The sequence below is a fragment of the Urocitellus parryii genome, chromosome 10 (genome assembly GCF_045843805.1).
Source record: "Urocitellus parryii isolate mUroPar1 chromosome 10, mUroPar1.hap1, whole genome shotgun sequence".
Classification (NCBI taxonomy): Eukaryota; Metazoa; Chordata; class Mammalia; order Rodentia; family Sciuridae; genus Urocitellus; species Urocitellus parryii.
The window spans coordinates 75647785-75672771 of record NC_135540.1 but is presented as its reverse complement, the minus strand read 5'-3'; the positions used below and the strand labels follow the sequence as shown (position 1 = coordinate 75672771).

Genomic DNA, 24987 nt, shown 5'->3' with positions numbered 1-24987 from the left:
GAAAATGCAAATTTATGTAAATTTTCAAGATGAAACATATGACTTAAGCTATTTAAAGAATAGTTGAGTCATGTCCATAGAAATCTGAGAACTCTAAATTTACTTTCCTCTACTATTAGGAGAAATTCAACAATCAATTAGTTTACTTTGTTAGCATTTATTTAGGCCTAACTATATTCTAGATAAACCGACCTATAATCTCAATGCAAGTGATAAAGACTGACAATGGCCCCTTTCTTCCAGGGACTTAACAATCAAGTAGTGGGATACAGTTTGTAAAAGTTAAGCCAATTTAATTCTTCTAACAGCCTTATGAAGTGCATTCTATTAGTTATTTTGTCCGTGCTGTTTACTCAGGATATTTTCTTAATAAGTCCTATATATAAAATAAGCAGGATTCTCAGACACAAAATAATGTATTAGGGATAAGATCATTAGGATGGGAGGTATGGGTTACAGAGATGCAAGAGTTAATGTGAGGATACCTTTTAAGGGGCAATCTCTATAGTGACAAATGGTGTTGGAAGTGAAGTTAGAAGGAAGTGGATCAATTAAAAAATATACACTGGAAGTTTACAGTGATTTCTTCATGGATTGGTTATGGGTAGGAGATGAGAAAAATAAATATGACTGCTACACTTGAACAAATGGTAGGTATAGGAAAGATTGGAGGATACCTTAAACTAAAGAGACAAACATTGTTCAGTTTGGGACACATTAATTGAGATATTTCTAAGACATCCAATTAGAAGCGGTAGATAATTGTATATGTGAGTTAGGACCTTTGAGAAAGAGACCTCAGCTAGGCATAAAATCTCAGTGTCTTGAGTAATATAACATTAAGTTAATATACATTGCATAGATTACTTAACTTTTATTCTTTATTTTATATAATTCCCTTCTCCTAACATATTTAAAGCTCTGAAAATAAACACTTAGAAACAGCAAATATACTTTCATGCAATAAATATATAGGGATGTATAGCTAAGTCCTTTAGGGTTTGGGTCAATAGAAATGAGCACAACAAATTTGAGGGTAGAAAAAGAGCAATAAAAGGCAAGACATGATGAGTATATCATAATTATGGTGCAAATAAAATGTGACAAACATGCAATTTCATGAATATCAGTTTTATAAATATTGGCCTAAATAATGGTTATGTAAGGAAAGTGAATAAAGAAGAAATAAATATGTAGACAGAGGGTCAGAGCAGCACAAAAGAAAAAAAAATCCAGGGAATAAATAATTACTAACATATATTTTTAGAGGCAAGAGATGTTGGGAGTCATTTTTAGCAGTGATGTATCAGTGGGGGGAAATCATAAAGCCAGAAACACTGCTAAGATAGGCTTAGAGAAAGAGACAGCTGAGCAATGAAGTTTATTCTTATTGTACTTATATGTTCTCTGTGCAGGAACCATTTGTGATGCCTGTGGCTTCTTTAATGCATCTCATCAATTTTATAGGTATCAAGAAATAGTTCCAACCTGTGATCCTAAGGAACATCCTACCATCTTATGTCATTAATTTTAAATATAGCATAATCTTACTGCCAACTTACTTTGAGGGTTACTGTTTTACCATTGAGTTACTTTCAAAACTAAAGATGACACACTCAATACACTCTTCTACTTAATTAATTCTGACATCATCCGGGTATTGATGCTGTTTATAAGAAGAATCTTGTTGAAATTAAACTATTAAATATAGATGATACTTTGAATAATGTTGCCAGGAAATGGTCAAAGGTTAGAATGTAGCAGTAACCCTGGAAGAATACTTCCTTGGTTCTGCCTCTTCCATGGGGTGGATAATGTGCAAAAGTCTCTTCACCACAAAAAAACACAACAGCCATAAGCAGCAGGTGTCATTTCATTTATCTCTAAGTTGAGAAAAATTTGACAGTGAAAGAGCACACTGAAGTGTTAGTGGATGAAAAATATTGCTATTGAAATTTTTTAAAATAAATTTATTCTTAAAAGAGAAAAATAAAAGTACAAATAAAATTGAAAAACATTTATATTGATTACTCACATATTAAAATATGGTTAAAAATCATTATCCTTGATATATTTTCATATTTTTATCAATTGAACTTTCTTAGCTCTCTCTGCCTATAATACGGTTTTATGGTATTTTTCTTTTTCTTTTTCTTTTTTTTTTTAAAAAGAGAGAGAGAGAGAATTTTTTAATATTTATTCTTTTAGTTTTCGGTGGACACAAATCTTTGTTAACATCTTTGTTTGTATGTGGTGCTGAGGATCGAACCCAGCACCCTGCACATGCCAGGCGAGCAGGCTACCGCTTGAGCCACATCCCCAGCCCTTACTGGTATTTTTCTAAAGAAGTCAATCTTTCCATGTGATGTTATTTTTAACTTTTCTTAAAATCTTTGGATGGATCATCAAAGTCATATTTTATGTCTACTAAGTTTTAAATATTGATATATTCAATATAGAGCATAACATGTTTGTTTGAAAAATATTCTCTTATCGTACTTATATGTTCTCTGTGCAGGAACTTGGTAAGAACAAAGTCTATTGAACTGAAAATACTCTCAATTTTAACTGATTTGTGTACTGCAGCATAAAACTATTTGAGTTCATGTTTCTTCACAAACACTGATTTTTTTCATTCATGTTTCTTTATCCAAGAAATAATTTGATAAAACAGAACTTCTCAAACAAGTTGCCTATATTCATGGTCTTTTGAATGGTGGTCAAATTCAGACACTAAAAAGTGATAGGCTTTACAATCGTATTTAAATTCTGTATAGAATATAAAAATTCAGAAATCAGAAAAGCCATCAAGCCATACATAGAATGTAAATGTATCTTAAAATTAACAATCATGCAAAAGATCACTCTAACAAGATATTATAAAGCATATTTATAGAACATAAAAATTAAATTTCATCCTCTGAAAAGTCTTTTGCTTTAATTGGTTTAGTTACTCATTGTTTCAGTGCCTTCATTGAAATATGCTTCTATTTGCAAGTTTATTATTGTAAACTTTTGTTTACAATAATAGCCATTCCATATAAGTTTCAAAAACTGAAATATTGGAGTTCTCTATTAAATACATAATTAACAATTCCAAAGTGATTTTGCAAAAAACCCACATCCATAATTTAGAGGACTTATTTATTTTAAAAAAAGTTTATAATCAAAATTACGAGGAGTAATAAGAAAATGGCAATTGCCAGACTGAAATATCTTTATTTTATTTTTTGATTCAATGTTAGCTCTTTATCCAACCTTTTGTAATGAATTTATTTTAATCATGTTTGTTTAAAAACTTTTGTATATTTTCATACCTAGAAATGTTTTGATTTGTAGAGTATTCCAATTTGTTTTGACACAAGGTGAATTATATTTGTACTATACTCAATTCAAAGTTCAATTCAAAGTTCTAGGGATTTATTAACTTGATAAGAACATTGTTTTTAGTATTATTATGTTCTCCAAAAATTTTATATTTGAAATAATACTGAAAAAATAATATTAATCTATTTTTATTATTAATGGTTACAAAATTGTTTTTCTGTTAATGGAGGCAACACATTAATAGCTGTTTCTTAACTTTTTGTACATATTCCAAAAACCCTTGGAATTGAAATGAGCAACATTAATTTAGAAGACTAGTCACTTGATCTTTATGAGCTACTATTTAAGAGTAATTTGTAAATGCATCTTCTGCAGTACTACCATCTGAATTCTTGTGTCCTTACCCCCAAATTCATGTTAAAACCTAATACAAAATGTGATAGTATTAGAAGGTAGGACCTTTTAGAGGTGATTAGGTCATGAGGCTCTGTTCTTATCAATGGGTTAATGTCCTTGTAAAAGAAACCCCAGAGAACTAGTGAACCCTTTCTATCATGTGAAGGCAGAGCAAAATGGTGCCATCTGTGAGGAACAGATCCCACCAGATGCTAAATCTGCTGGTGACTTGATCTTTCAGTTCCCAGGCTCCAGAATTGTAAGAACTCAATTTCTTTTGTTTAGAAACTGCCTAATCTAATGTATTTTGCTGTAGCAGCCCTAAAGGACCATTACATGCAACTGTATAGGCTAAATCATCGTCCTGAAGCACAGTCTTAAAATAATTATAAACGTTGTAATTGTTACCTATTGACATTCCTTTAGAATTATTTTCTGGTTTTCATTTGATTATGGCAAAGAAACCATCAGATATGAAATTCTATATATAATATTTTAAATTAATATTCAGTTTCAATTTTGTTAATCTATTTTATTAGAAGAGACTTATTGCAAAATTTGAACTGAACATTAAAAAGTAAATAATTAATTAAATTTATGCTACACCATAAATAGCAAAGTCTGTGTAGCAAAGCTATTCTGAGTACTCCCCTTATGCTTTATTGACCAGTCTTTTACCTCTCTCATCTTTTCTGTCAAGTCAGATGGTTATTTCCCAAGTGTCCAACTTAATCGACCAAATGGAAGACTGGCAGCTTTGTGGGTATTGTTGGTTGAAACATGGACAGACCATAGAGGAATGGTCTGATAAATGCTTGGTGAGGGGAGTGGGCACAGTGGGCACACGAAAATTTGTAACAAAGAAAAGAAGAGCAAGAGAGGCTAGCTGGTGCAAGAATCACCCACCATTTTACTGAGATGGAGCTATACCTCTAACTGAAGGAATCTTTAATTTCTTCTCCAATGTCCCATCCTAACTTCTGGGAATATAGTTAGCTTGTTCCTGAGGCATCCCTCCTCTTTTCATTCATCCATATTCTATGGTGATGAATGTGTTTAGCCAGTCACAAATTTTTTTTCAAGGTGCATAGTCTTTGTGGTAGTCTTGTTTGCTGAAGTGCCATCAAGTACTGGTTCAATTCAAGAGTTCTGTAGAGCTGCTGCTTTGGATGCTGTCTTTGAGGGCTTGGCTTCTGAATCCTACTTGCTGCTATGTCTCAGTTCTGTTGTCCATCAAATGTAAAGTAGTTTTGATTGGAGTCTATATAATTAGGCTTGGTCATCTAGGTGAGTAGGCTACATAGATGAAATGGCCTTTCTTGATGTTGAACTTTTGAGTCTGGGTCACCTTCACCTACAATTGGACCCTGCCTTTTGCTCAAAGTCCAGGAGTACTTCCAAGCTTTTTATATGTAGACCATGAGTTACTGCTAAGTAAGCATTGAATGACCTAGAAAGTATAGCTTGAGATGGTGATTGAATGTAGGAGATTTATCAGGGAGTGTTTTGGGGGTCAACACATATGGAATAATATTCTAACAAAATTTTTTAAGTTGCATGTATTGCTTATTGATACAAAAATGTATAATGAATATACATATGTTTATAACAAAATAGAGAAACATTTTTACATTCTTTACATATATTATAAATATAACAATGATATGACAACAGAATTATCACCATTGTGAAATCTATCAGGAAGCTGATGTAGCTCATTCTTTACCTATTATAACAATGTCTCTCCTTCCTTCTACTAAAGAACTATCATAAACACTAAAAATGTGATAATTTTTGACAGTTAAGAAGCATAGGGCTGGGGTTGTGGCTCAGCGGTAGAGCACTCGCCTCACATATGCGAGACCCTGGGTTCAATCCTCAACACCACATAAAAATAAATAAGTGAAATAAAGGTATTGTGTCCAACTACAACTAAAAATAAATAAATATTTTTTTAAAAAAAGAAGTATAAAATAAATGATGACTAGTTTAAAAAAAATAAAAGAAAAGAAGGGATGAAGCAGAGGCAGAAGTTCAGCTGTACTACACTCTCAATGGAATCCTCTGCTGACTGGGAGTCAGTCTGGGAGTTCTGAGATGGAATGAGCCTTACCAGCTGTCCCAAATTGGAATGAGTTGTGCAGGGTTGTATAATCCCCATGTCTGTCAGTCACTGAATGAAGGCTGCCTGTGATGAGGGTGTAACCTTAGATTAGGCAGCTCTTTTCATCAGAGGTCATAACCCAGGGGGCCAAGAGTTGAGGGGCTGTCTGCTGAGAGTACTTTCAACATCTGGGGCAGTAAGTACTTTATTCTGAGGGGAATCTTAGTGTATCATAGCACCTGCAATACTGCTCTTTGGAAACTCTAATGAAGTTCTCTCATTATTTTCTTTTTTTGAAATCAACATGCTGAGAACCAATTTAAAAATCAGAAGGCAGAAATGCCTAGAGCTCACAAAAATCATAATGCTTCCCTAAAACTTAGATGAGTCTGCTTCTGGCCTTTCTGTTCTGTGCTATGAGTCCCTTCATTATTTGTCATTATTAGAAAGAATTCTACCTGTTATCAAAAGAATTCCACACACACACTTACACACACACACACACACACACACACACACACTCATACACACACACAAAAGTGGAACTGACACATCCAAACAATTCAATGACAAAAATAACAAATTAAAAAATCAATGATTGACTTTTAATGGGGAGATTAAGGAAGGCCTTTTTGAGAAGAGATTTGAACTGAAACCTGAACTACGAGATAAGGCCAACAAAGTAAAGATGCAAGGTCCCTCCTGGCAGAGGAGAAACAATCACAAAAGCCTTGAAGCAGAAGTGGGTTCAACAACATAGTACATGATAGTGGGATAGGAATGTAAACTTTGGTCATGAAATCAGCTATTTGAGGGCATTGGGTAGAAAATTTTTGGTAAATTTCATCTGAAGTCTAGGTCATGGAAAAGTTCTAAATACAAATGTGGGAATGTGCAGGGTACAATATGTATCCCAGGACAGAATTTGGCTTGCCAGGACATGGCTTAAGATGTTTAAAATGCTCCAATGATGTTTTGATTGTTGGATTATTGTTGTTGTTTAGGAGATAAAGTTCTGCTCGTGTTGTGTAGTGATTCCTCCCCATCCCACTGTATGTTAATATGACTAAGAAAAGTTTAAATGTAAAAGGGAAGGGGAACAATAAAACATTATCAAATAAACCATTATGCCTCAGGAAAAATATCTGAGTAAGAGGTTATCTGCAATTGCCAGAAGAAAAAAAAATCTGATAAATATGTGGAGAATAAGAGTCCCTCTGGTGTGTGTGTGTGTGTGTGTGTGTGTGTGTGTGTTTATATCATCTTATACAAGGAGATAAACATAGCTTTATAGAACCTTACAACTGGATTAAATGACAAGAAAATTAAAAAGAAAAGAAAACCTCAAATCTCCCCAGAGTCAGCCTGCCAGCCAGAAAGTGTCAAAAGATGGCCACCACCGTCACCTCACATAACAACAGAAAACTGTATCTTTCTTTTATGAATGGACCCGTAGTAATGGAAGTGGGTTAGAATTATAGTCAAGAAATTCCTGGAAAATATTCAGCAAAATTGCTGGAAAGTTGCAGGAAAATCTTCATAAAGATTTGCTACCATTTTCACTTGCATGAACAAGAGAGAGAGAGAGAGAGAGAGAGAGAGAGAGAGAGAGAGAGAGAGAGAGAGAGAAAGAAACTGCTTAAAGGAAAAAAAAAACATGGTTCTATGGAACAAGACTTAAAATGATTTAAGACTGGCGGAAAACTTTCAGACATCAATATGTGACTGTTCAGTATCAGTGATGCCAATTTGTAGATGTATTTGCCAAACTGCTGCCAGTAATCACTGAGGAATTACAGAAAATGGGAGATGGTAGTGTCATCCAGGGCTCGCAGTGGGAGACAGAAACATTTTCAGCAAGCAGAGATTTAATACAGTAAATTAGTGCCTGTAAAATCATTGCAAATCCTGGAGAAGTGGGCTTTAGTCTGTCTTCCCCAAAGGACTCCCAGGCACTGGATGGCTAAGTCATCGGGAAAGACCCCACCTCTGAATATCCTAGAACCACTGAGTTTCCAGAACACATGATCGTAACTGACTTTAGAGAATCCTTAAGCTGGAACTGTTACATCTATCATTGCTTTTGTCACTAATGCATATTGCTGTAGTCCAGGAACTGCAACTTTGTTTCTCCACTGCTGCCTCTGCCTTAACTTCTCAGCCCAAAATCTGGAGAATGACACAAATTACTTCTTTGGAAGAAAACCTCACATCTCCTCCAGAATCACCCTGCCAGCCAGGAATGACAGAAGATGACCACCACCCTCACCTCTGCTTTGTAAACCTCTCATGGAGCATCTTCAGGAACTTGTTGGAATCCAGAGTGCTAACTGGATTATATAATCTGGAGATTTTTACATTTAACTCTGAAGTCTCTTTAATACTTCAGAGGGAAGAAAGAGGTTGTAAAAGAAGTCTGCTGAGCATGACATGGATTAGAAATGATACCTTCTTACCCTTTAAGAAAAAAATACAGTAATCAGTGGGAATAAAGATTCTAACAAATTATATAGAAAAAATCATATCTGATTGCTTATTAAAGTGGGAAGTCAAAGAATTGTGTGGTACTCATGAGTCTATATTTTAACAAGGATTTCTACCCAATCTTTTATGATATTATAGGGCAAACTTGACAAATGTGATCAAGATGGTGGAGCAGTTGAATGGATTTGTAATTAGTAGAAAGACCAGAAATTGCTAATGAGTAGATGTATGTCTAATTGTCACATACGCTGTAGGAATTTGTACTTTATTCTGCTCTGTATTATGTAATAAATACAATAAGGACAATGATTTTTAAAACAGCATTAGTCATTTACTGAGTGAGCATTATAAATATGTAACTCATTTACTCTTGACAACAATCTTGTCAGGCTACTCTTATCTCCATTTTAAATGTGAGGAAACTGATGTCAAAAACATAAATAATTCTCATAACTATATCTAGAAAGAAGCGGAAGTGAGATTCATACCTAAAATTGCTGCAAAGTAGAGGTAGCAGAGGAAGGGAGGATGCCAGAACATTTCTCAGAGGAACTAGGAACCTGCCAGCCAGGAAATCTCACAGGGTAGCATTTCCTTAGTTATTCTCCATGAGGCAGGGGGTTGGTTGGTCCACTGTCTTGCAGGACCAGGTCAGTATCTCAGGGACTTGAATGCACATTGATAAGCCTCACATTATAAAACCAGATATTGATTTATTAAGTTAAAATAAATATGACAGCCAAGCTGACCAAATATGGATAATATTTGTGCATGCAGCCCTCTCAAGGAGAGTCTGTTGAATAGAATGTTGAATGATGGGGGGTAAAATCAACCCAAGGAGACTCTGATCAGAATGCTAATTGACTGTTGTCTCTGACAATTGCAATAAGAATGCATCCATCTTCTTGGATCTCTGGATCGACTGGGAGGATACTCTTATTTGTTTAAGCATTGCCATAGTTGTCTGACTTCCGACTCCTTTATATGCTGTCATAGCTGTCATTCTTTTTTTATTTTTAACTAAGATATAATAATGATTTTAACTTTGTTATTTTTGGCATAAGATTCTGTCTTTCTCTTTAATATGACTGATCAATTTTCTTCTGGTAGCAATTGTTTAACTAACTTTGGGAAGTAGTAAATCCACTGTTGTTGTGCATTCTGTATAAGATGCATATCCACATGATTCTTTCCTTTGCCTGTGCTGCCATTGGTAGATTAAAGAGAACTGCAAATTGGTGCAGCCAATATGGAAAACAGTAGGGAGATTTCTTGGAAAATTGGGAATGGAACAACCATTTGACCCAGCTATCCCTCTCCTCGGTCTATATCCAAAAGACTTAAAAACAGCATACTACAGTAATGCAGCCACATCAATGTTTATAGTAGCACAATTCATAGTAGCTAAATTTTGGAACCAACCTAGATGCCCTTCAGTAGATAAATGGATAAAGAAAAATGTGGCATATTTACACAATGGAATATTACTCAGCAATAAAAGAGAATAAAATCATGGCATTGGCAGGTAAATGGATAGAGTTAGAGAAGATAATGCTAAGTGAAGTTAGCCAATCCCCCAAAATCAAATGCCAAATGTTTTCTCTGATATAAGGAGGCTGATTCATAGTGGCATATGGAGCCAGAGCACCAGAGGAATAGAGGAACTCTAGATAGGGCACAGGGGTGGGAAGGGAAAGAGGGGGCATGGGGTTACAAATGATAGTAGAATGTGATGGACATTATTATCCAATCTTGACAACAATCTTGACAACAGTCTTGTCAGGCTACTCTTATCTCCATTTTAAATGTGAGGAAACTGATGTCAAAACATAAATAATTCTCATAACTATATCTAGAAAGAAGCAGAAGTGAGATTCATACCTAAAATTGCTGCAAAGTAGAGGTAGCAGAATACAGGTATGAAGACACGAATTGGTATGAATAAACTTTGTATACAATCAGAGATATGAAAAATTGTGCTCTATATGTGTAATAAGAATTGTAATGCTTTCTGTTGTCATATATGAATAAAAAATTAATAAAAAACACCAGTGTTAAAACTGAAGGACTAGGGGTGACAATATGCAGTAACAGCACAAGTTTTTAAAAAGATGATTTTTTTTAGTGAATGTAGACTCACTGTGAGTCAATAATTTGTGATGTTATTCTCAAGGAAGCCACAACAGACCGGTACATTAACTATGTCAGAACGAAACTGATGAATGAATGAGGATATGAAAGTATGGAGGATTTGATAATCCTACCCTAATCTTTGATAATACTGCATGCCTACAGCAACCATGTTTTATTTAGTTCATAGTCCACATTTTCAGATAATATTGACAGACTGGAATATATTCAAAAGAAACTGACCAGATTGTGATAGAACTAGAAACCACATTCTAACAAGTGGTGATCCGAAATCACCATGTTTAGATTAATAAGAAAAAGACTTGGGAAAATAATAAAGCTAAGACTTATGAACTGCTTACTTCATGATAAACATAGTGCTCAGCCCTTTAATAGATTTCAAACATTAAGGTCTATCACACTAAAAAGGGAATGCTCATTTTGAGTTGCACTAGAATGCAAAGGAAACCAGAGAGATTCATCTCTGCTTATTAGAATGATAGTATTTCTATTCTCAAAGTTGTCCAACAACTAAGTGAGCTGACTTGGTACTAATGAATTTTGTTTTTGAAGGTTTGCAAGCAGAGATAGATCCAACTTTTGTTGGAGATATTTAATAGAGAAATGAATATTAAATGGATGCCTGGACCAGATGAACTCTAAGATTTTGTCCAATATTATCCTGTGGGTCTGTCATTATCTCATAGTACAGTAGTACCTCCACTTTTGTCTTTAGTTCAGTAGCATAAGCTCTAAATGGTAATGTTATTTCTAATTCAACAAGTCAGTTGTAGGGGATCCTGATTTCTGCAACAAAGACAAACCCCAGCAAAATTTAAAGTTGCAGGAATGGAAAACAAACATTTTGTGAATGCGTTATTAGGAATAGTTGCAGGAAGAGCCTCTTTTTCTTTCTCATTTGATCTTCAGACTTATGTATTCTTAGTATGAGAGAAACTGTACCATTTGTTTAGATTGCTAAGTGGTGATTTATTTCAATGAGTGTTTTATTTGTGGTTCTGAAACCTCTTCTGATTGCATACCTCATTTTGAGCTCTGTTATTTTTAACAAGTGCACTTTGATCATTAACCAACCTGTGCTTTCATGACAACTAGTATTATACCTTAAAAACTCATTCCTATGACTGGGAAAAGAATAAATGTTTGATTATTTTAAATAATAACCAAAGAACCTATGGGACTTTATAGCAAGAATATACCTAAATATAATATGTTAATGAGACATTCAAGCTCAGAAAGATTAAATAACTTGTCATGGTCACATGGCCGATGGGAAATGTAAACAATTTTACTACTTTTCCTCTCATCCCTAACTCACTGATGCAATTATATACTGTAATTTTCCAAGATACTATGCTTCCCTCTCTCCTTATCATCTTCATCTACTTTTTCTTCCTCCTCCTCCTCTTTGTTTTCTATTTTTCCTCCTCCTCCTTATTCTTCTAACAGTCACTCTTATCTTTATGAGTCTGATTAGCATGTGATCTGAGAAGATGGTATCTGAGTAGAATTCCACAGTGTTATTTTTTTTACCCATACCCTTAGATAGGTAGAAATTCTAAGGCTCTTTTGTTCCTAATTTTGGATTGCTCTTGAATCTCTGCAGTGCTGCATATGATGCTGTCCTTGACAGAAATGTGGCCATTAAGAAGCTCAGCCGGCCATTTCAGAACCAAACACATGCCAAGAGAGCTTACCGGGAGCTGGTCCTCATGAAGTGTGTGAACCATAAAAATGTGAGTTTCCTAATTATTTTCAAACTATCAGTGATGGGAAATTGTGATATTGGGGAAGAAAATAAGAACCAACTTGAGTAGGAAAGGCCTTCTTTACAGTTTCTGCCTCTTAGGATTGTTTATCTCGACCATATGCTACATTTGATTTTGTTATCCTCATGGTAGCTTCCTGCTTAAAACATCACCTAAACGCCATATGGCAAGGAGGAGATGAACTTGATAGATATGTCCCTGTTATAAAATTAACCTTATTTGGTTATCTTGCTTCTAATTAACCAGAAAGCTTCGTATTTTCCAAAAAGTAAAACAAAATGCCAAAACAAACAAAAACAAACCCCAAAGCCTATAGAAGGATAAACTACATTTCTTTATATTTAAATTTAATTATTAACTGTTGAAGTTTTACTAGTTGTGTTTTCTCCTTTGTGTTTTAGCTGTAGCCTTGCAGTGGCCTCTAGCACTAAAGGCCTCTAGTGGCCTTCAGTGTACACACTGTATGTTGGCATCTTGTTTTCTTAGGGTTGGGCAAACAGGCTTGTACATATTTCCAAAGCAATTTGGAATGAGATTATCAAGAACATGTTCTCTTGGGGCTGAGATTGTGGCTCAGCGTTACAGCGCTCGCCTAGTATGGGAGGGACCCGGGTTCAATTCTCAGCTCCACATAAAAATAAAGACGTTGTGTCCATCTACAAAAAAGATTAATTCTTTCTCTCTCTATCTCTTCAACAAAAAACAAAAAACACGTTCTCATTGGAATTCAGCAGGGTAGACCAAAATAGGATTGTTTTCCTCAGTGTCTAAGCTTCTTCAATTCCAGAATAAGGCCTATGGAACTTTTCCTGCTCCATTTTCTTCTTTTCAAAGAGAAATAGAAGATAATTTATTATTTTTATAGAGTATTCTTAATAATTTAATATAATAAATTTATTAATCTTATTATATTAATTATGAGTATATAATTAAATGAATTATTATAGATAAAATGATGATAGCTAACACAACTCCCTACAAAGTTTTTAAATATAAAAATCATACAGAATATAAAATTGTCAGTGTAGTTTATAAAGAAGGGTTCTTGTTATGTGGCTAACTATCTACCACTAGTGGTCCTAAGAATAAGCAAATGTTTGGCTAGAAGATGTTTAAAATACAATTAGTGTAGACTCAGGCTCAATGACAGTGTTTATTTTTTCCTCTATTACTCCACTGCAGTGACTTTTAAGTCAGGTTGTTTGTTTTCATGCTGTTGAGTTGTTTGAGACCAATGACATTTTAATTCAGTCTTTGCCATGTATTTGTTGAATGAACAGAATGTGCCAGACACAAATCTAGATGCTAAGAATATGTCAGGAAGCAAATGGAGATAAATCCTTCCCATGTGGGCTTAGATTCTACTAATGAGAGAAAGGCAGTCCACAAAATAGATAAGTAAACCTGTGACTGTCAGAGGGTGACATTATTTAAGTAAAATAATACAAAGAAGAAAGATTAAAATGTTGGTTAGTGCAGGGTGAGAGTTATTTTTTTCAGTAGGTTGCACAGGGTAGTCCTCTCTAAGAAAGAAAAATTTTATGAAATATATGCTCATCATTGATATGGCCATTCAAGGAATATGAGACTTCTAGAAGGAATATATAAATGAAAGAAAAAAAGGATTCCTAAGAAAAAACATTATAGTAAAGTGATTTTTTTCCTCTCAATATGTTAAGTAAAGGTAGAGACAAGATTCACCACATGACCAGGTCAATGTATTTTATGGTACTAAAGAGTATGAAATGGAAGATGGAGGCATACAAGCAATGAAGAAGCTATACAAAAAGTCTTACATATATGTATTTCTCTTTCCCTAGTCTTCCATCCAGATCCTATAATGCAATACATTGTGGAGAAGTGCCCAATTACTTGGCCAATTTGAGGAAATTATACCCTGAATGTGTCCCTCAAAGGTTACATGGTAGAAGCTTAGTTTCCAGTGTAGGGATGTGAAAGGAGATGGGAATTTCAACAAGTGAGATCCAAAGGGATGTCTGTAGGTCCTTGGTGGATCTACCTTCAGAATGAATTAAGGTAGTTCTCATGGGACCCCTTGCCTTTCACAAGACCAAGTTGTACGAGTGAATCCAACCCCCAAATCACTCTCAGACTTCCTGTTTCAAGATGTGACATCTTCCTCCCACACATACCATCTGCCATGAGGTCCTCTCTAGAGGTAAACAGATGCTGGCCTCAGGCTCTTGATGCTGCAGAATTATGAGCTAAAAGAACTCTTCTCCTTATAAAGTTAGTCTGCCTCAGATATTTTTATAGTAACAAAAACAGACTACTGCACAATGATAATTTGTAAATAGCATCCTACCTGCTCTTTATGTGTGTAAGTATATATGCATGCATGTATACCAAATTTCATTAATAGGAAATTCATTTATATCCAATGGTAAATTCTCAATTAGCACTTGTAATACTAAGGAAAAGGCAATTTGAATATAAAGCTTTTGTTAATGCTGTTGAAAGTAAAGGAAAAGCAATGAAGAAACCCTATTCAGTCTCTAATAATAGTGAATAAAATTCATTTAGAAAACAAGTATTTAATTTTAAGAAGTGAATTCTTGTGATTGTGGGACCATGGAAACTTTTATTCATATCTGAGCTTCCCAAGATGCTGAAGTGAAGGAACTGAGTAAGAAATCTGTTGGAAATTGTTGAACTAAAACAGAATTCCTGTGATGATCACTTTATAAGAACAAATTTTTAAATTGGTTATTAGGGGTATTAAAATTTATAAAGAAGTGATCTATAGAAATAACAGGCAAGAATATCTAACAGGGAAGTCAGAGTAGGCAAAGGTTATAAAACAAGGGTATATGAAATGGGAAAGTAAGACTAGACAATAAGGAATAGATTTTGAAAATTAGCTTTTATAAATAATAAATCTTTATTTATTTAAAATCACAATGCTATTTCTTTGACTAATTTAAATTAACTATATTTTATTGTTCACCAGATAATGGGGGTTAGCATGTTTCCATACTTAATGGATTTTTTTGTGAATGTGTGCCCTATGTACAGTCTCCAACATTTTATTTATTTATTTATTTATTTTTTTACTGTTGGTCGTTCAAAACATTACATAGTTCTTAATACATCATATTTCACAATTTGATTCAAGTGGGTTATGAACTCCCAATTATACCCCATATACAGATTGCTGAATCACATCAGTTACCCTTCCATTGATTGACAAATTGCCTTTCTAGTGTCTGATGTATTCTGCTGTCTGTCCTATTCTTTACTATCCCCCCTCCCCTCCCCTCCCCTCCCCTCCCCTCCCCTTTTCTCTCTCTACCCCTTCTACTGTAAATCATTTCTTTGATTTGTATTATCTTGTCTTACCCCTCCTTTCCTCTTATATGTCCAACATTTTTGTTTAAACAAATATCAAAATGAAATAAGTTACTTTATGAGATTGGTGAAGTACTAGAGAAAGAGGCCCATTATAGATTTTCAAATGAAATATCTATTATATAAACATTTTTTCAACACTTACTACAACTAAGTATGCGAAATTAGTGGACAATTTAATTTTAAGTGTTGAAGATATTTTGAAATAATTTTTGATCTAAGTGTGTTTTTAATATTGTAAAGTTGCTTTAGGAAGAATATTCTCAGTTTTCTTTTTTGGTATGTTATACCATTGTCATATGTATGTATACTAGAAAATATTGAATGGTATTATGATTTTCTTCTCATTAATTTCCTAACAAATTAAAGAATTCCACAAAAGTGTCTGCATTTCTCTGGTGTTTAAAATCATTTGTTTTTGTTTTTAATTACTTGGTGTGTTTCATATATTTCTGTACCATTTATGAAGTTTACTAAGTCATTGATTCATGGTTTCAAGCTGTTTTAATCATGAACTTGTACTTCTCCAGTTTTATAAACTGTAACTACCTTGTAAGTAGAAGATTCTTATTTACATGTTTTGTTTTCACTTTCCTCTGGCACATTAATATAGAATATTTAGATGGGAGAATATTTTGAGATATTTATGCACATAATTGTATGGAACCATGATAAAGGTTTTTAAAATTTACTTATTCTAAAAGGTAAAATTTTAATTAACTAATTAGCAAAGTAATTAAAGCAAGAAACAAAAAGTTTAGAACTAACTTAGGGAACTTTAAAATATATTTTTCCACTAAATTCATAGCTGATAGTATCTAAGATGTATCTCTCCCCACATATATTAAAGCATTAGTCTAAGTTGTATTTGAGTGTGAGAAAGAAGTAAAAGACACTATGGTAGCGATAAAAAAAATATCTTGAATTAGGGCACCACTTTGTACATGTGGAGGAAAAATATCACCTTGATATATCTTGTTGAGTGTTTCACTATTGTCTTTCTCCTCTCATATGATTTTATCTCCTTTTTTAAAAATAATCTGATAGCTCTGTGTCCTTCCATGGAGAATCACACTAAAGCAGTATAACACTTAATGTCTTTTCTGACTTTTCCTGCTGCCTCATAACCCGAGCTTTTTAACTGCATCATTAACCTAAAGGAGAAGATCATGTGTCTTTTCTAAATATATAGTCTGTATTATATGAGAAAGTCTAGAAATTTTCCACACTTTTCTATTTCTACCAAAGGTCCAGTAAGTACCTTTCAGTTGAATAAATATATAATTCACTATATAAATAAATAATCCACTCTTCTTTCTCTCTTTCCTCTGTCCCTTCCATGCTTTCTTTTCCAGATTATTAGTTTATTAAATGTCTTCACACCCCAGAAAACGCTGGAGGAGTTCCAAGATGTGTAAGTAACAAAACTTATTAAAGAAGGGCAAAAAAATCCACTCCAATAATTAGGAAAAATGAGAGAGAGAGAGAGAGAGAGAGAGAGAGAGAGAGAGATACAATCTGTTGTAGAGATCAAAGGGAGGTGAGAGTTGGGATCAAATGAAATGTCCAAGTGAAAATATAAAATCAGATTCTGTCTGTGCTGTTACTTCCTGAAAGATCTTTCTAGTCTATGGCTCTGTGTGCTTTATGCTTCATTGTTCTATGTTCTTGGTTCAATGAGGAAAGGCTTATTTATTTACTATTAATTGATTCTGTGAGCTTCGTAGGATGATTCAATTTATATTATTAATATTTCTTTTTTAATAAAATATCCTTATTCTTTATTTCTACTTTTGTGGTGCCTTTGATTTTATTCAAAAATTAATCTATTTAGAACTATAGCAATAATAAGGAGGAAAGGAAGTCATTCCCTACGCATTGCATTGTCTACTTTAACACACCTACATGGATTTACTGGAAGTACTTGTCCTGAAAATTTTTTTCTTATTTGTAACATTAATATTCAGGAAAGAGTTAAAGAAATACAGAGAAAAGGGAGAGCAAGATAAAAGTAGAAAATATTTGGGCATTAACTACACACTAATAGATGATGTTTCTCTTAGTAACCTTCTATTAGAGTTACTACAGCTAAGACTCATGCAATACTGGAAACTTTTTCATATTCTTGATTTAGTCAAAGGAAGAATTAGGACGTTCAGAAAACTTACAGATTTAGTACAGGATTCTAATGTGATTAAAGGACTTTATAGATCTTGTGATTGGAACCAATGTTGTGGATTTACTTTCTAGTTACTTAGTAATGGAACTGATGGATGCCAACTTGTGTCAGGTGATTCAGATGGAATTAGACCATGAGCGAATGTCTTACCTGCTATACCAAATGTTGTGTGGCATCAAGCATCTCCACTCTGCTGGGATTATTCACAGGGTAAGAATACCTTCTCTAAAGTCATAATTAAGAGACATTTGAAAAGAAAAGAAACTTGGAGATTATTTTCTTTATGTTGTATTTAGTCAAATATAATGCATTTGTACACTCCTTTATTAGTAAAATTAACACATAGTTCACTAATGTGTAGAAGACACTTCTACTGAGGTCAAATTTTATTTTGTCAGCTCATTGATAGTCAGCTCCTGATAGGCCTTATGCTTTCTAGCTCTTTGATTGACAGAGGTCATATGTGTAGCTGAAATAAGACAGTTCATTTCCATAGTTCATTTCTGGAAGCATAAAATCAGTTATCCTGATTTGTTCCTGTTGGGCCTAGAAATGAAATATATACCAAAAGTTTTAGGTTGCCTGGAGGAAAAACCTAAGAGATGACAATAAATGATATGCTTTTTTCCCCTAAAACTTCTTCCCAGGATAAGTTTAAATTGTAAAAATGATAATACAGTTCTCTTTGGGATTTAAACAATTTTAAAGAATAACTGAGGACAGTTTTTAAAATCCAGAACTAATTGTGAACTTCTGTGTAACCATAACATATGCCTTTTAGAGGGCTCTGCAGACAAGAAGGACCCTCTTAGTGCAGTTGTAATACTGCCATGTTGATGGAGTAGGTGAAAATTACAAGTTCCATTGGATGCTGGCTTTTAATTTCTTCCCTTGTTCCTATTGTCAGGATTTAAAACCAAGTAACATTGTAGTCAAGTCTGATTGCACATTGAAAATCCTTGACTTTGGACTGGCCAGGACAGCAGGCACAAGCTTCATGATGACCCCTTATGTGGTGACACGTTATTACAGAGCCCCTGAGGTCATCCTGGGAATGGGCTACAAGGAGAACGGTAGGGATGCTTTTCAACTGTGTAGAAAATGGGTGCATGCTTTGGATAGCCAGGAATATGAATTTTTCAAAAATAGAACTGCCAGCTTTCATATTCAGAGCTTACTTTTTATAAAATTACTACTAGAAAGAATCACTCATTACAAATGTGAAGGATGCTTTGATAGAAGATCACTGAAGTGTTAGAGCTAAAAAGAATTATAAATGGAGACTGATTAAACAATCAAATGAATACTGATTAGCATGCATGCTATAGATATTGAGAAAAATCGCTATTTGTGTTGATGCTAGGTTCAGACTGAATGTGAAAACAGGAAGAATGCTATTTCATTTTACTATTTGGCTTTTGTGTCATATCTTAAGATTCATGATTCCAGTCCTAGGCAAAGATCAACAAAAAGATCCTTGCAGTGAAATTCTTCATAAGCACTAAAAAGTCAAGTTGGAATAATCCACACACATTATTCAAATTGGATAACAGTTTCTTAAACACTTTAAAATGCTCTGTAATTAATTTTATGATAGCAGTTGCCTAGTAAATTTTTTATAAATCCCAGATATCATAGAAAGGAAAACATTAAATTTTACAGTACTAACCAGGTGGAGCAGCACAGCTCCCCTGGAGGCTGAGGAAGAAGGATTGCAAATTTGAGGCCAACATCAGCAATTCAGTGAGACCTTGTCTCACAGTAAAATATATAAAGGGCTGGGGCGCAGCTCAGTGGTAGAGTGCTCCTGGATTTAATCTCTAGTACCACAAACACATACACAAAATACATTACCATTGGGCTGGGGATGTAGCTCAGCTGGTAGAGTGCTTGCTTTGCATGCAAAAGGCCCTGGGCTCAGTCCCCAGTATCACACACACACACACACACACACACACACACACACACACACAGTACTTTACCATTTTCATGAAAAACATCTAGTATACATGAACACTTTAAGTTTATATAAAGACTAAAGTATATTCAAATTGGATTTCATTGACTAAAATTAAGGATATATAAAATACCTGTTATAAGGCCTTGTGATATATTATTTTGATGAGAATATTTGTTACAAGGAATAGCTTATTAAAACATATTCACTAAAAATTAAAATAGCTTAAATTTAGGTTTGTATATATATGTACTCAATGTACCTTTTATTCCTGTTTTTATATTCTACTCTATTTTCTTCCCAGAAATCTATTTTTATGAATATTATATGAATAATTATTGTATTTTTATGTACAGGTGCTACAGGGCACTTTTAGGAAACTCCGCGGACACGGAAGTTTAAAAAATATATATTTGTGTACCTTCAGATTACAAGAAATTCAATGCTGTTATACATTTTACAGAAGGTGAAAAGTCAGCTCTTAAGAAAGTCAGGCTCACCATGGTGGCCAGTGTCAGAGTTCTGGTACCTTTTGACTCAGAAGAGGTGAATGGAGCCTCCTCCCAAGGAACTCTATCACATACGATTGTCACAATTTATTTTTTAAAACTCGAAGGGGGAACCAATTAAAGGAAACTTAAGAAACCAAGGGCTATTGTTAACAATAATTCATATATTTCAAAATAGCTAAAAGAGGATTTTGAGTATTCCTAACACAAAGAATTGATAAGTGTTTGAGGTGATGGATATGCTAATTACCCTGATTTTATCATTACACATTATAGACATGTATCAAATATTACATCATATCATACCCTGACTCATAAATATGAGTAAATAATATGTGTCATAAAAATATTAAGAATGTATGGGGGGGTTGGGGTCTCAAATTTGCCTGTTCTGGCTTTTCAGATCTTTGCCATGCAGACAATTGGTATTCAACCTCTTTTCCTTTGCTCACTAGAAAGGGCTGAAAATTACTGCCTTTGTTTTTTGGCTTCCTTAGGAGCATGGAGAAGGTGTTCCTTGTACCTTTGAGCTGTCCTCCCTCTGAGCAGAGGAAGGTTATCATGCAGAAAAACCTGCTTGCTCCCGCATCAGGCATGCCCAGCTGTCCTGTGCACCTTACCCTGCCTTCCTTCCCCACCGAGCAATTCAGCATAATGTTTTTGCCCCCAAATTCCCTTTGTCCTTAATAAAAGGCGAGTTGGAAGAGTGTTAAGGTTGGTAAGAGAAGGCTAACTGTGAAGTATGTTCAGCTAACAAGTAGGACGATTGGGAAATTTATGGTCTTAGCAAATTTTAACACCATTAATACCTTTAATTTCACTTTACTTCTAGATGACTCTTCATACACATGTATTCATCAGATATTATTTTTCTTAAAACATTTCAAGTAGAAATTAAAACTGATATTTATTTTGAATGATAATTTTTGGAGGAAAAAAACTGTCTCAACTACCAAGAAATCCCAATTCTACTACCTGTAAAGTATGGTTCCAACCATTTCCTAGTTTCTTGAATTTCGTTGAATTATTATTTTGAACCCAAACCATATAACTGGGTAGAATAGAAAAGGGAAACAGCCATCTTTATAGGTTGATTTTTTTTTTTTTCATCCAACAAATGATATCAAAATCCTCTTGCTGACTGTGAGCTGTCATCTGCCATGGAGAATTTTTGGTTTAGCTTTGTGGCATAAGAGGCATTCTTGGGCATTCATAAAGTAATTTTTAAAACTAATTTGAGTTCTTGTACTAGACGCTTTATATAATCGTGTACTGCTGTTTTTAATTCACCCTTTGGCCAGCTTTGGGCAGGAGGTGAAATTTGTACCTTCTAATCAAACTGTTCTTTTTCCTCTTCCTTCAGAGGTCAATTATCTTAGTTAACTTTACTTTCCTCCCTTTTCTTCACTTCCCTCTCTCTCCTGTTCTAGTGGATATATGGTCTGTGGGATGCATTATGGGAGAAATGGTTCGCCACAAAATCCTCTTTCCAGGAAGGGACTGTATCCTTGTACCTTTTGCTGCAGCTTTACCTGTTTTGTTTTCTCTCCCTTTAAACACGTAATGATTTTACCAGGCAAGTAAAGATAGAAGCAAAAAGTTGGGTAAGTGGTGTAATCATAATTTTAAAAAAGTGATAATTTCTATAATCAGACCAGTCCTGTGAACTATCTACCACAATGATTTCTTTTAGTTAAATTTTCAATAAGCTTTTTTCTTCTTAAATTACTTCCTTGCCTGCAACTCAATACAGCAATGCTATTTTTTTTATAAATAAGAGATGCCACCAGATCCAAATGATTAAAATACAGCTACTTATAATTAGCAAAAAAAAAAAACCTCACTATTTGCAAGTAATTTTTTCTCTCCCTTCTAAAATTATTTTATGTTCTATACTTAGGCATAATGATTTCTCTCCTTGCTGACATCCTGAACTTCTGTCTTTGGCTTTATTGATCTGAATTACTCTTGACACTGTATCCAGTCTTAAAATAGGTCAATATAGCATATCCGCCTCAAAACACGAGCTTCTATATTTAAAAAATCTCAATTATTATTCAGATAGTCAGAGGTCAGGTGTGTGTAAAATAGGCTCCTCTCACTTAACTTGATGATGTGACATAAAAATAGATAATTGTTTTACCCACCAAATTTGGAATTTTACAAAGAAGTGGGAATTTGAATTCTATCACTGGGTAGTGCAGTACTTTCCACCAGAAATTTCTTAGAGAGATTTCTGTGAGCTGAAATTACTAAATCAGCAGGCATGTATCTTAAACTACCAAAAGTTCACTCTAAAAATGTTACACATTGTGTATATAATATATGAATGATAAAATTTACATACTAGCAGGAGAATATACTTTCATAAATGCAAAAATACCTTGCTAAAGAACACTAGTGTAAATCTAAGACAGTAATAATGGACAAATTTTAACAATCATAATGCAGGGCAAATTCCTTATATTTACTACATATGTATTTTTGTGGAAATTAATAATAAGAAAAGTGGGCCATATAACTCTGGCAATCATTCAATTTGATTAAGAAAGTTCTATAAAGGAATATTTTTATATAAGAAAAATATTATCATTATTTCAGTAGAAAAAAAGAGCAATAATACAAAAAAAAAAAAAAACCTAACTCAATGGGAAGTTGTCATCACAATCAGCATGCATGAATATACATCAATGCATTTATTAATTCTGCTAAACATTGGTGTAATATAATGATCTTCTAGCCCTTTACTGTCTAATAGAGGGCCACTAGCTACAGATTGCTGATACAACACTTGAAATTGTAGTCTGAATTGACATATGTTGATTGAAACTTTTAACTTAAAACTATCTTTGCAACTTGAGAAACATTGTGGGGATTCCTTGGTGATTAATATGATCTAGCTGATACCACAGGGTAGTTTATTGATTACTAAATGATAGCATTGGCAAACAGAATTTAAAAATAAAAACACACATTTTCTTTTCCAGCCTTTAGTTTACTAATTATTTTAAAATCCAAAAGAACATTTCTAAAATATTTTTGTTATGTAATGAATTGTATAATTGTATACACACTCTTATACACTAAATTTTCACTGTAGTTTTATGATGAAAACATATTTTATAGCATGTGTGTTGGCATAATATGGTATGTAGTACTACTAAAAATTCTTAGATCCATGCTGAATTTCAAGTAGACAGCAATAAATATGCCAGCTCCACTTTTTCACTAAGATTTTGTTCCTTCCAATAATAATTTATAGTATAGCAGCTTCATGTTGCTTTCTTACAAGTTTTTTTTCTAAAGACTGTGCAGCCACTTCCTCCCTCCACCCATCCCAGACACCATACTGTTTTCCTGACTACCCAAGACTCACTTAGCGCCAGTTTACTTTTCATGAACTCTTTCCTTTAATTTGCTTCTTTCAGACACAGTCTTTCCACCTTACTTTTTACATTCTATTTCAAAAGGCAGGATCTCTTGGAGCAAGCCCTGTGGGTGTTCCTTTATCTAGAGTTCTTGGCCAGAGTTCTCCCACCTGGGTGATGTTCAAGACAGGCACATAGTATTTATTTTAAAATTCCGGATCTCCAGTGTATTATCTCCAATTAAAGCTGACAGTTGGACTGCTAAAACATTCCCTCTGGCCTTTCCCTCTACATGCACAAATTTCAATTAGAGTAAAAAAGTTAAATATGCATCATTGCCAGAGAACCAGGTATTATGGAATAGGAAAATGGCTTGCCAAAAATATACTTGAAGACATAAAGAATACACCCTCAAATTAACTGAATGGCACATCTTTTAAATGTTTTGAATACGAGAATTAGGAATGATAAAAGTAAAGTGAGCAAAATTTAAAAGTTGTGAATTATTAAATCTAGTGCAGTGAAATTTCTTACTCCTTTTTAATTCTTTGAAATAATAGTGCTTATTTCCTAATAAACTTTTTAACTAATACATTGCTATAAAGTCTAAGTCTGTTCCTTAATCTTAAGACAATATGGAATTATCTCAAACAATGAGAGATCTGTGGCTTTAAAAAACTTAATATGCAAAATTTCTGTAGTCATTGTTTCACTCCATAAATACATTGCAGGTAATCATGAACATATTTTTAAAATGAGATTATGAATTCATTATTTGTATTTGTTTAAAAGAATTTTGTTTTCACCATTAGAGTACTTACTACTTTTTCATTTTTAGTGAAAATATGTGTGAGACAGGATTGTCTAAATGAGAGCTGGATATTCTGAGCTTATTATAAAGAAAAGCAATTTTAATAAGTAAATTCAAGGAAAATATCTTTCCCTGATTTCCTAGCACTGTGTTTCATGAATTGCTGTTTATTTGTATTATTTAGATTTACATGTACAAAATATGTATGTTCTCACTTTATTTATGTATAATAGTAGTCTCTTATAATTAGACATTTTAACTGAAGTTTAAAACAATGTGCTTTGTTAAGTAACTAATTCAGTGATTAACTTTTGAAACATCAAATTTCCAAAGAAATGTTCTGATTTTAGACAACTATTCAATCTTCTAGCTATTGTACTTTGAGGTATTTATTGAAAGAAAAGTTATAAAAGCACATTGTCTAAAACCTATGACAAATTAAAATATAATTGTATTAAAGAGTAGTATGGTCTTAGAAATTGTGGTACAAGAAGCACATGCTCTCCTAGGTAGGAGACATTTTTCTAGGTAGAAACTCACTGTTAATCAGCTCTCTGTTGCTG

General features: G+C 33.7%; 1 protein-coding gene across 3 annotated transcripts in view; it reads left to right on the top strand.

Moving 5' to 3' along the window:
• Mapk10 (mitogen-activated protein kinase 10) overlaps positions 1 to 24987 on the top strand; it is a 156951-nt gene that overhangs the window by 70436 nt on the left and 61528 nt on the right. For 2 of the 3 annotated variants that reach the window (XM_077803263.1, XM_026413760.2), the window contains exons 3-6: positions 12069 to 12198; positions 16956 to 17014; positions 17851 to 17989; positions 18687 to 18852. In XM_077803263.1, the coding sequence (XP_077659389.1) occupies positions 12069 to 12198; positions 16956 to 17014; positions 17851 to 17989; positions 18687 to 18852 (494 nt within the window). Of the gene's footprint in view, positions 1 to 12068; positions 12199 to 16955; positions 17015 to 17850; positions 17990 to 18686; positions 18853 to 21675; positions 21748 to 24987 lie in introns of all 3 variants that reach the window. The other variant, XM_077803262.1, reaches the window with a different exon arrangement.